This window comes from Botrytis fragariae, assembly GCF_013461495.1.
Source record: "Botrytis fragariae strain BVB16 chromosome Unknown tig00000006, whole genome shotgun sequence".
NCBI lineage: Eukaryota > Fungi > Ascomycota > Leotiomycetes > Helotiales > Sclerotiniaceae > Botrytis > Botrytis fragariae.
Window position 1 is genome coordinate 142,567 of NW_023500988.1, and position 12,795 is coordinate 155,361.

At 41.2% G+C, this 12,795-nt stretch overlaps 4 protein-coding genes across 4 annotated transcripts; all 4 read left to right on the forward strand.

The window, feature by feature from the left end:
- Positions 1–1,952: 1,952 nt before the first annotated feature.
- On the forward strand, positions 1,953–4,510 carry Bfra_001212 (putative cyclin-like f-box protein; the record flags this gene model as incomplete). Its single annotated transcript, XM_037331650.1, has 5 exons — positions 1,953–2,131; positions 2,177–2,827; positions 2,911–3,025; positions 3,111–3,140; positions 4,265–4,510. 5 exons carry the CDS (start codon positions 1,953–1,955, stop codon positions 4,508–4,510), a joined length of 1,221 nt encoding a protein of 406 aa, XP_037195804.1.
- A 3,707-nt stretch (positions 4,511–8,217) lies between these two features.
- Bfra_001214 (uncharacterized protein) lies at positions 8,218–8,759 on the forward strand (the record flags this gene model as incomplete). Its single annotated transcript, XM_037331651.1, has 2 exons — positions 8,218–8,446; positions 8,506–8,759. 2 exons carry the CDS (start codon positions 8,218–8,220, stop codon positions 8,757–8,759), a joined length of 483 nt encoding a protein of 160 aa, XP_037195805.1.
- Positions 8,760–9,680: 921 nt separating this feature from the next.
- On the forward strand, positions 9,681–10,304 carry Bfra_001215 (uncharacterized protein; the record flags this gene model as incomplete). Its single annotated transcript, XM_037331652.1, has 2 exons — positions 9,681–10,149; positions 10,180–10,304. 2 exons carry the CDS (start codon positions 9,681–9,683, stop codon positions 10,302–10,304), a joined length of 594 nt encoding a protein of 197 aa, XP_037195806.1.
- A 1,499-nt stretch (positions 10,305–11,803) lies between these two features.
- Bfra_001216 (uncharacterized protein) lies at positions 11,804–12,778 on the forward strand (the record flags this gene model as incomplete). Its single annotated transcript, XM_037331653.1, has 1 exon — positions 11,804–12,778. The coding sequence occupies one exon, from the start codon at positions 11,804–11,806 to the stop codon at positions 12,776–12,778; it is 975 nt and encodes a 324-aa protein (XP_037195807.1).
- Between the last annotated feature and the right edge of the window lie 17 nt (positions 12,779–12,795).

Here is a 12,795-nt window from a genome sequence, read left to right on the forward strand (position 1 = left end):
CTGACTATCAGTTGCTCTTGTGTTCACGTAAGAAGCAAACATGTGAATTTAGTCTGAATGCATTCAACTTATCAAGGCTATCCGTATATACCTAGGTGCTTGTGCTCCACGAGAAGCAATCAACATCAAGAAAACTCTTCCGATGGATCCGCACCGATCAGGGAAGGGATCGATGAGTCTCTTTGAATGGGTAAGGTTATCTTTCTGGAACTGTCCATACGAAAATTCTACAACGAGCTTCCTTTCTAGATGTTCGCCCGAAGTTACTCGCAAGTCCACCACGACTACTTAGGATAAGATGCCCAAGAGTATCTTGCATAACACTTTTACATCATTGGTTTCTTTTGTCCTGACTAGATGACGTTTAAGTATAGATTTACTGGGTTTCTTCAGCTGGTTTGTACGCCAAGATTATGGTTTTAGTGGATGATTATGAAAGTCTGTGGCGGTGCACTTGGAATCCACACAATACCTTTGATTTGCAGCGAATGACATGTCCGTATGCGCACTATGAGATGCCGAGAGTGCCTGATCCGAAAGCTATGAAATCTTAATTTAATGGCGACTCTATAGAGTAAAGTGCTCATTGTGAGTGAAAAGGGCTGACTGACGAATATCCAACAAACAATCAATTTCGGATACTGCCACCATAGAATTTCCATGCTCTCAAACGCCTAGCACATTGGTCTTGCGAGCCATTGTCGATACTTCCTGAATATAGCATTACGATAGATAGAAATGGTTCAGCTACGTCAAGTATGTCGTAATAGATCCAGGGTATTAAAATCTCAACAAAATACTCGTGGAGCCATGAAGTATGCAATTCCGAAATTAGATGCTCTTTACTTCGTACTACAAGATGGTAAACTACAAGAGAAGTAACCTAGTTTTCTTAGCGGTGGAGCTGCATACTTCACAATGCCACGAGCACTTCCGCACCAGATGCAGTGGTTGCTTCAACTTCTGTAGTTCAATGCTGCACGGTTGGGGAACGCCCTAGATGTACAAAAATATAACGTCAGTGCAAGTATTAGAAACCGTATAGAAGATATTTTCATCAACTTCAAACATCGTCACGATTTCCATCTGTAGCTTCTTGGAGATCAAGGCACCAGAGACTTTTCACACAATGTAGCCATCGAATTTTCATTATTGCAGGCGTGAAACAAGATTTATCCTTTTTTCGATCCGTATTTAATTCGCGATTTGTGCCCTTCATTTCAAACCACGTCGTCGCTAGACAGTTTCACATCAATTACGATGATGTCGAAGTTGGGATATATACCGAGGTATCATTCGTACGGAACGAAATATTTCATTCCTAGAAAACTATGTATTCTAATCCTCGACTGTCAAAGATTGCCATCTCCTTGGACCCTATGAAATTTAGCTGATTCCGAGGCATATTTACAGGTTTTTGTTGTGGTCTGAGTACCATGTCTGAAGCTTATCGCTGAGACAGAACTTGTTTGTTCTTTTCATGATATATTAGTAATCCCACTTGCAATCCTCACATATCATCTACCACATTCCTTATTCTGTACAAATCTTTCATTCTCCTCAAACCCCAGATTCAATACATATTGACTTCTTATTGATCCTTCAGTTTAGATCTGAACCCCAAGTTTTCCGCCGTATTCTATTCAACAAATCAACCCTTGTGCCAAGAAGTTTTGGTCCGAGTCAAACCCCAGACCGCCAAGTCAAACCTCAAAATGCTTCACAATACAATATTAGGATGAAATTCATCACAGCATTTGGCTTGGTAGTTTGATGGCCAGTTTAAGATGTTGTCGAATTTCTAGGCGTTGTAAGTGATAATTACATTAAAAGATGAGAAGCTCAATCATTTTGTCGATTTTGTTTGAGTCTACTTCGATCTTTCTTTCTACCTCGATTTTTCTCTCCATTCATTTCCTTTCTCAGCGCTGGGCGTTTGGTATATTCCCATCATGATTTTCACTCAAGATTTATTAGTTTTCTTGTTCTTTACTCTTCTCGCTCCCGTTAATGCTTTGCCTAAGAAAAATGCTGCTTCTTCCACAACTAGTACGACAAAGGCAGCCACATCTGGCGGTATCACAACAGCATCGGATGGATCAATGATTTTAGATAAAACTGTTCAAATCAAGTAATTTATACCATTCTATTTCATATCGAAATGCTAATAAAACAGTGGTTTACCCATTCGCTACAAAATCAGTGCTCCAGCCAATATGTTCACCTCAGCATCTGGCGTAACTGGCGGCACGGCATCAGCCAACACCACCGGAACAGCGGGTCTCAACGTTCTCCTTCACGGAGATGGAGGAACATCCTTTTTCGATTTCCCCAATCAAGCAGTTCAGAATAATCTCATGGGCGTCGTTGTTCTCGCTCCCAATAAAAATATGTTCTGGGGAGGTGGATCAGGTCTTCAACGTACGGATGGCGTCGCACATGCTGCTGCGGTCAATTCACTCATTCAAACACAACTATCAAAAGATGTAGCATTCGATAATACAAATGTCTTCTTCACCGGTGTTTCGGGGGGTTCGCTACTTCTTTCTGGATTTTTCATGCCGGCTTTTGGGGCGCAGTATAAGACGGGTGTTTTGTTGAATTGTGGTGCATTGACACCACAAGTGGCGGTTGTGGATCCAGATACGTTGGTGAAGAATACGAAGATTCATTTCCAAAGTTCGAAAGATGAATTGACGTTGTTGCAACCGGCGATTCCAGATGCAGTTGCTGCATATGAGAAATTGGCCACGGCAGCGGGAATGACGACGGATCAAATTGGCAGCTTGCAGACAGTGGATAACACACCAAATGGAGGAGGTCATTGGTACGTTTTCTCTTAACGCCTGACCGAGATGGCAGGTGTGGATATTGGGTTCTCGAGTATAGCTAACCATTTGGGGTATATAGTGGATTCGATAATAAAGCCTTCGTATCAGGAGTTCAATTGATGGCCACGAATTATGCTAATGTCATGTCCGCGAATGCTTCGGGTCAGGTTACGGGGATTGGAAATGTTTTGAAGGTATGTTTCCGAATCCTTGAGCTCCGGTGTTGCATTGATGCTCGAATTACCATGACATGAAGGCCTAGGCTAATGTGTATGATAGACGGTGGTGGGAAATGAGAAATTAACTTTTGTAAGTGCTAATTGACGGAACGGTGATTGAGATATCAAGGGTATAGCCTTTTGGTAGAGGGCAAGGCAATAGGTGGGAGTTTATGGATTGCCAGATAACTTTGTCTGTGTCGCGGCTGCACAAAGGAATGAGATGGCTTTGGCGTTTAAATATATACCCAAAACTGAGGGTCCGGCAGATTTATTGAGCTATTCCGCATCTTTTTAGCTCTTATGTTTAGTCAGGGCTCAAAAAATCAATTTTCTTGTGGTCTTCTAATCGTTCTTGCCTTCTTTACCACCTGCTTGTTGAGCGTAGACACGCTGGTTCGTCATGGGTACATCAACTTACTCATTTTCAATTCCCTTTTCTTTCCTCCATTGCATAACACGAATGGATTCGTTCAATCTGCAAGATTGAGTTTGATTTCAAAACAGCCGAATTGTGAAATAAGATCTTCATGCCATACTGTTGAATTCCGGAAGAATCTCAGTCACCTCAGTGAGATGGCGCGGGGTACTCTAGGCACATGGTACGAGATATGCAAGTGAATGGAGTTTCGAGAACCAGAAAAAATAATCATTTCTTCGATCTTACTCTCTTACGGCCTACATTTACTTCATTCGCTGCCTTGTTGAACGGTACCTGTCGGCACATCGATCATGTGATCACGAGAGGGCACTGTAGTAGCCGGCGAGGAGCTAGCGCCTCCTTATATAAGTACTAGCTTTCCATTGTTAGTAATGATCAAGAACGATTACAACAATAACAGACTAGGTGATTCACACTTATTAACCAAGTTGATACCAACAGTACCTTACACTTCCACAAAATCTGGTCTTTAAGGTCAAAAATTCTTCTATCTAGTACTTTCCCCTCCGGTGTATTATTCTACAATTGCGCGCTGGAGGATAATAAAATCCTCATTACCCATTATCGCAACCTATATACAGGCATTCATCTTCCGATATCCTGGTCCATCTATCAAGCAATCACTGTCACCAAGCTCAGCTGTCTTTCCTATCACGATGGACAATGATTACATACACTCTCGGGAGGTTCGGCAAAAATTGACAACATTGAAGGTATGTCTGTTTTATCATGTTAACTCTTTGACGATATATCTAAGACTAAAACCTATACAGGCGAAGGTAGGGTCAATAGGACACTGGTGCCAGAGAAAGAAGTCCTTGAAACGAACCCAGTCAAGTGCCAAAGATGCAGTCGCTCCTATTGATTCTTGTTGTACACAAGGAAATAATGACGAACTCGAACATCAATGCGGAAAACTATTTCTTCCGTTTTCAAGACTTCCTATTGAGCTACGTCTAAAAATATGGAAAATGAGCTGGGAAAGCCGCAATATTGGAATCGTCACGAGAATTGATTAAGTTCCAACCGGGCATGGGACCGTAACTGACGTCAAAAGACTCGCGTCACCACCCCGACGATGTCAGTCAATCAAGAAAGTCGAGCAGAAACGCTACTACACTATAAGCCATTGAATCTGGCCCCGTTAGCTCTTGAACATTTACTTTCACAATAATGAGCTCGATACCCTGGCTGTCTATGTGATTAGTGTCACAAGGTATCACGGTTCCAAGTTTTGTCAAACCCATGCAGGAATTACAACCAACTTCTTCAAGACGGCAGCTGCAATGCGAGATTTCAGGTCTCTAATTGTATTACCATATGGGGTGTACGGCTATTATCAAGTGGTTTCATTTGGAGATCATGAAGTCCATACTAATCATCCAGCTGCTCACTCTTACCTACATGAATTGACTCTCCTAGCCGATTCATGTCTTGAGGGAATCAATTACGATATACCGAGTAAGCAGAGCAAATCAATTCCTTTTGGTTATACACCACCCATACCGGGCCAGTTAAACCCCGTTGGACAGCAATTTGCTGTACAACATACCTTCATTGACCCCAGTTCTTGGAGATAAATCAAGATTAGTTCTTATGGAATGTTCCGGTTACCGCCAGGTCAAGGGGGTTTCAATTGGAAATCATGGCTCATCAAGAAGTTCAGATTGAAGCTTCGGTAGTCAAGACTGAAAATGTTAGTGTAGGGGATGTATCTATTTTATTACATCGATTCCGACTCGATAATATTATTTTACTTAATTGTTCTTTTTTCAATCGCTCTTCTTGTCGTTCCAAATTCAGTCATAATACTCCCAGATGTTCATTCATGAATTGCTTCTCCGAGTAATCTTAATATTCTCCACACGAAGAGTGACTGAGGATCTCCTCCACCTTCGTTTGTGTTGAACTTTACTTAAAGAATCAAAAATAATCCCCCAACTTATGCTTCACTCTTTTCACAACCTGGGTCACCTTTCGGTAGTTGGATTCCCAATTCTCGGATAAAAGCTGTATTGGTCTGATGCGAAATCTTCGATCGCTGATCGTGTCTAGAGCTTGTATTTGGCGTCAAATTATTAGCAAGATGATTTCGGTATGTGCACGAGACTTTTCTCATAGCTAACTATAGACAAGTCTTATCCTTGCTGTAAAAATATTCAATGATGAGGAGGATATCTCACCCTGATATTCTTCACGGAATAGGCTTGCATGCTTGTTAACATCAAAAATATCTGAGCGCGGCGTGGCGGGTCCGGATGTGGGGGAGAACATTTTTCTTAAATTTACCCTGGACAATAATCTCCTTCCTCTCCAGTCGATAAAACATTTTCCCTCGTGTGTATTGGACACTTACATTATATCTTCGACGCTGCTCATGAGCCTGTGTGAAAAGATGTCTAGATGTGTGAGATAAATCGACACAAAAAAGCAAAAGAAAATGCAACTGCCGTGAATCGAACACGAACCTCCACCTTGGAAGGGTGGAATCCTAACCATTGGACCACAGAAGCTTTGAGCTTTTTGTTGAAGATGCGCATGAAAACTTAGTATATATAGCTGTTGAAAAAAAAAAACATGCAGATGGTGTGTGGGTGATGGTGGAAAGTGGGTGGAGTGGAGTGGAGATTCATTGGAGAAGTGAATGATGGTGGGTACGGTGACCGGGTTTGGTATTCCGTGTTAATTTTCAAGAGCTCACTTTTCTTGAGTTGTAAATGAGAATTTTGAAATAAATGAATATATTTAATTAGTGATTCGACATGTACTGGATGGTTGTTACTAAAGTCTAACACGAACAATTGATTGTACGATGAATGAGTTTCGAACTAATGGATGAAATTATCGCATGTTAGAGTTTTCCTATTGACATGCGGAATAGCACTAGCTAGTCGTCGCTTGCTACATGGTAAGCGAAAGGGGCAGTTGTTTATAGTGTCGTAGATGATCGCCTTGGATATACTGGAATGGCTAAAATACGCCTATTACTTTCAGAAGAGATTATTCTCTCTATATTGAGTATTTTTCTAGCCTTCTCGGTTTGCATTCTCAACGTTAGATAGGGTAGGATATTTCACAATTTATCCCCTCTCTGTTAAATATCTGAAATATCGATAGACTATAATTCGTAAACCATAAAAGGCTTTCCCAAATCTTATCAATCTATCAATCAATTCTTTCTCTCCGGAATGAAGATCACGGTTTTGATTCGATGGGTTTTCGCAATAGTCTGCTTCACGATCCTCGTTGTCGAATAACCGCCTACCAATACCGTTGATGTGAATGTGATATGAACCGCGTTTTTAAAGGATCGCTTCAAACCTATGATTAGAAGATACTAGTATTGAAAAAAATCCTCACATATCGATCAAAATTAAAGTCGCGAATAATTCCGTTTTGAGTAATCTGATAAGTGAAAGCTACTCAATTGTGGAATGCAAAAAGCCATGAGATAGTTCGATGGTAGATGTGCAGGCAGGCATTAGATTCCCCGACACAGAAAGCATTTGCCTCTCCTCTTGCCAGATCTTAATAAATGGGATATCCGATAAACTTTAGGCTCCATATCGCTGTGGATGTGATTTACCGCGGGCTTCCTTTTCACCTTCTAGATTTAAATTTTTGGATTGACGTAAGTAATGTATTATTTCCGAGTCGTCGATGCGTGAATCATCTTTATAGCGCAATTCTATCACAATGAGTCAGAGTTTAATTCGAAATCCTGATTCATGCTACTGTTTTCTGCACTCCCCATATTCACACCAACACTACTGCCTCTGTATGAACATCCGCTTCCTCCCAAAAATCTCTCAATATCACTTAGAAGTTCGATCAAAATTCCAAAGCAAACATAGTTTCAACACAACAAAACTTAAAAACCATCTGTGTCGAGAAAATAATTTCCACACATCTCACGAAGATTATCATTCTCCTCATCCTGATGACCTAATCCCATCGCAAAGACCTCACTAACAAAATGAATAGCCGGATGTTGTTTCTTGCTTCCTACTGAAACAGGCTCCTGCCAAGACAATCCCTCATGTCGTCCGGCATATATCACAAAGATAGTATCTTATTACATGAAACCTGGAAAACCGGAAGCACCCTCAAAAACAGATCCCCCATCGATCATTGGAAATCCAATGAAGACTCCGGCTCCTGGTTCGAGTTCGGGCAGGGGAACGGTACCCGCGACTTTGCTGCTGATGGCTTTGTTCTCTGTTTTAGGGGTTCTGAATGGAATGGGAGTTTTATTTTGTGATTAGAAAACGGTATTGGGAATGGGGGATCAAGATTAAACCGGAGCTCGCTAGGATCTTGTGTCGGTAGGAGGATTGCAAAAGTGTGTAACTAGAGCCTGAAATTTCTATTCTTTATGAATACTTCTACCTTATGACCGTTAAACTGAACCTATCATTAAATACCTAGCATGAGTATCTATTAATAGATGATGTAAAAATACTCGAAAGATGAGTCCCATCGAATCAAGATACCCAGTCGTCAGTTATTGGCAGTGAATGCTGAAGAATTGAATGACTAAGAAATGTCGAGTCACATAATACCTTTGACAACACAGTATTCATTATTTGTACGAAAGAGTTTGAAAGCCATTAAGAGCATTGATTCCAAAGAAACAAAGCCCCCGCGAACCCTTTAATATTAGGATTTTTGGACTTGGCGATCAAGCTGAACATACGTTGTCCTTTGCGAATTGCCAATATCCGATATGATCTCCTTACGCTACAACAGAATCATTATCCTTTTCATCCTACTCACTCTTACCTTCACAAACATTGTCCACGGAAGTCTTTGTATCAGTCTGCCTCAAATAATGACAAGCCGAGGTCAAGCTAATCCAACCAGAACAAGCAGTTCTCACCTCGGCTCCTTTTTTTCACCCAGCTCGAGTACCACTACTTGGAAATCTGCATCCTCAACCTATACTCAAACTCTGCGTAAGTATTCTTTTACTTTACTATCATATGAGAATTCACTAACTAATAACTCTCCCTAGCTGGCTGCTGCTTTCGGAGCAATGGGATTCCAGGATCATGTGAGACTCAATCCACATGTAAGCCGCAAACAGGAATTCCAGCAACGTCAACCACAGTACAGACTTCAAACCCTACCATATCCGCAACTCCAAATCATAGTCCAAGCCCAAGTCATAGTTCAGGACGGCGGAGCATGGAGCTGGACACCTCTCTACTGCGGTCTTTGGCTGTGTTGGGATTGATTTCGATGGCCATGAGTTATTTGTTTTTCTGATATTGAAAGCGGATTAAATTTGTAAATTGCGAATGGAAGGCTATGTGCGGGAAACACTGGAAATTTTCTACTTGTAGATCGAAAGGGGATTATTCATGGGCAAGCTCGATATAGTATCATAGTTGCAAATGCCTGACTTTCAAACAAAACCCGAGATTGAATCGTGCTGAGCTTAGCATTCGAAAATTCTTGTCGGCTCGACGCCTGTAATAATGCTTGAAACTTATTGTAATGTGAATGTGGCCCGGGAAACTTTATAGGAGTGTATTCTGCCTATTCCAAGGCCACTCTCAAGGTAATAGACCTCTTCATTGATCTTTTGGAGGATATGTTTAGGCAGAGGAAAACATGGAAATTCAAATGCCACAATGTAAAATTGAATATAAAATGCACAAAATCATGTGAGATGTTTGGGTAAGAAAAAACTTAGCCGTAGAAAGACCTAGATGACATCAGACCTAATGAATGGGAAGGTATACGGTGTCTGATGGTTCGCACTAGTAGATTGATCACAGCCATACAGCAATCAAATGCTATACGGTAACTAAGAATGCTCAGCACTTATTGAGATCTATTGAATGGGTTAATTTGTTTCAGGGGTTAATAAAAGTTTCATATCCATAGACAGGAGTTTGGTGTGTAGACACTCTGGAAATACCTAAATCTTAAAAAGCCTCGGGAACGTATTCACTCTAATCATATCACGCATGCGTCCTGAGCTAATGAACATCTAAGCGATTTAGCTATACATAATCCAGAAAACAAAGCTTCTTCCCTTGTACGTGACAACTTTCAATTCTTCCATCCAAATACCACAACTTGATCAATCGATAAAACCTCATCAACAAAACAATCAATTGGACAAAAGGATATAGATATAAAATAACCATCAATCATCTAATACGAGTTTAAACCATAATCATGGTTTGCGCAAATTTCAACAATGCGATTGTCCTGTTCGTTATTTCTACACTCGCCTTTCTCTCTGTCGCTCAGAGCTTGTCTCCGATTCCTTCACCGGAGTCTGTAGCAACCACTTTGCATTTCTCGAGTGGATCCACGGATTCTCAGCCTACCAAACCATCTAGAACACTAATCACCAGTCTGGTCATTATTACAGGTGGATTTGAGCCCACTGTCACCCTCACAATTGTGGCTCCTGCACCAACCTCCACCGTCTCCTACACTTCGACTTCAATTTCTACCTCTATTTTGACTTCCACCTCGGCTCCTAACCCTGTCTCAAGCTTAAATTCCACCACCGTCACTGCAGCTTCATCTTCAGCTTCCGTCTCGAATTCGGTTCCTATTACTGGCTCTAGCTCAACTTCCACCCCAGCCACAGGTACACAGACTAAGAGTAAGGATCTCACAGCCATTATGAGTGTTAGTTTGGAAATTGCTAATTGAATTGATTTAGGCAATCCCAGCAACAACTCGAGTCCAACTCAGAGCTCGGGACTAAAAAGCATGGATTCAGGTTGCTTTTTGGTAGTGGTTACAATTGCTTTGGGATTGCTCGTCATTCTCGAATTCTTTATTTAATATAACCAAGGGAAGTCAGTGTGTCATTTGGGGTGGGAAAATATTATGACCTATTATTCTGGGGGATGAGCGTTTATGGGGAAGCTGATTTTGTAGGATGAATACATGAATTTCTAAAAATATGCTTCCATTAAATCTGTCATAATATTGAGGATGACTACTATGATGATATGTGATTCATTAGTCTCTGTATGATTGGATCTATGACTTGGTCGCTGACTCCCTCTCACATCATATCATTTCGTGAAAGTGACTTCGCAATTTCGAATCCATGAATCATACCCAAGATAGATGACTCAATTTTTTCAGAAGCGTACACATCAAAAGCATTCCAAATGTCTCTAGTAAAATCTTCGAACACTGCACCGTGAAGCCGAAAGATGGGAAGAAAAGTTCTGCACAAACAGGCGTGAAAAACAGCGAGAGTGTATGGGAGTCTGGATTTCTTGCAGCTATGATTATTTTTCTATTGTGGGATAAATTGAGGTAAAAAAAAATGGAGATATAAGAGGGAGAATAGCATGGTATATGACTGCTGGCACAGGATTATCTGCATATCTGTCTGTCATAGCACCAATGGGTGCGGCTCATGGGAATATGATAGCCTGGTTTTGTATTCTTCGAGTACACGTACGTAAAAACGGCAATTCGAGCACATTCAAGTGTCTTACATATCTGAGTTCATAATCTTCTAAGTTCAGAACGAGAATTGATCGGAGCCGAGAAGTCAAAATCCGTGACACGATATGATAACATTCGCGATGACTGTGATTTTGAACGATATGCAATAACCACACACATAAAGATAATGCATTCGATTCATCGAATCAAGACAGGAAGAAAACAATTACTCGAAGTGCGACATCACCCTCAATGGCAAACAGCAAGCGTCTTTATTATCCCTTCAGGCATCGAATTCATCAACTTTATGGCCCTTCCACACTTTATTAACGCCAATGTCACTCTAAACCTTCTCACCCCGTATAGGAGTCTTCATTGAATCAAGAAAACCGAACAAGATTTAGCGAACGAGTAGCGAGCCATCAGCTATTAACTATACATTACACTATTGATACATGACTTGGTGCTTCTATCAATAGAAGCAAGTTTTGATTCAACTTAGAAAGTGTTTTAAAACAGTCTTTCAGTGTAAATATGTGAGATAAAGAACGACGTTGACTTGTAGAAGTTTTAGTGGGTTTGGTGAGCAACAGCTGGGTCTTACTGCATGGCTTAGGTGTGATCCATGCTCTTGCGACAGTTGGTCTTGCAATTAGGCTCGTAGAAAAAAGTGGAGGAAATATGAAATTTTGGCGTCGATGAAATTCATCCCTAATTGTGTCAAACATCATTCAAGAAGTGATTGTCCACCCGTCGGTCTCTAAAGTAAAACCCTAGACAGCACAATCCAAAACAAGTAAGTGATGTCCTTTGTGCTCTAGAAGTGGTTACGCTCCGTAAAGCTTGCCGATGCTAACGGAAACGATAGACCTCATAATATGGACCCCGAAAACAAGTTGACCCCGAAGAGATGCAAGAAGCTTTCAGGCCAGGCTCTAGCCGATGAGCTTCAAAAGCGTCGCTCCAAGCATTATAGAGCTTTGGAACGCCGCTGGAGAATACGCATTCCACGACGGCAATTAATCAACTTAAGAAAATTCCCCATGCGCAAAAGACATAGCAGTCCTTCGAGCTTTGTCCTGTTCTCAGAACTCCCAATCGAGATACGAATCAAGATCTGGAAATACAGCTTTCGCGGTCACAATGTTGAAGTCTGTGTAGATTTTGATATCTCGGTGGGATATGATGCATCGCTTCAGATCGAAGTCCTGAATTATCCACCTCGAATTTTCCAATGTCGCACAATCACACAGAGTCCAATAACTCTTTTCGTCAACCACGAAAGTCGAACGGAGTCACTTAAATACTACTGCAACCTCCTGCCGGGTGTCTCCGACTTTCCAATCTATTTCAACTACCAGCTAGATTCCTTTACTCTTCGTCACTATTTCTCAAAGCATAATATTCGTGGATGCGATACCATGGAGCAACTCTCATGGGGAATTACGCACCTGATTGATATCTCGTCTTCGGTACTATTGAGACCAATGAAATCATTGACATTTCCAACTTGTTTCATATACGACTATGGCATTGTGAATCCCCACCGTCCACAACCACAAGGGAACACCTACAGCGTATTTATTGAACCGTTCCTCACTGAATTCGATTGTTTGGAAGAGATTATCATCATAAGTGGTAGGCCTGAAAAAAATTCCCAATGCTCTGGATTTGATAACTCGGTTGAAGTGCAACATCTGGAGAATTGCCTCACTCACACCTTCGAAGCGGAAATGGAAAGAAATGCTTCATTCCAGATTCCCAACGTGACTATCCATACCGAACCTTTTCTTCTTCCTATGTTTCGAGATGAGATGGAGCAAGCAAATGACTCCCGGGTCTATGAGAATTAAGATTTGAAGGAGAATGC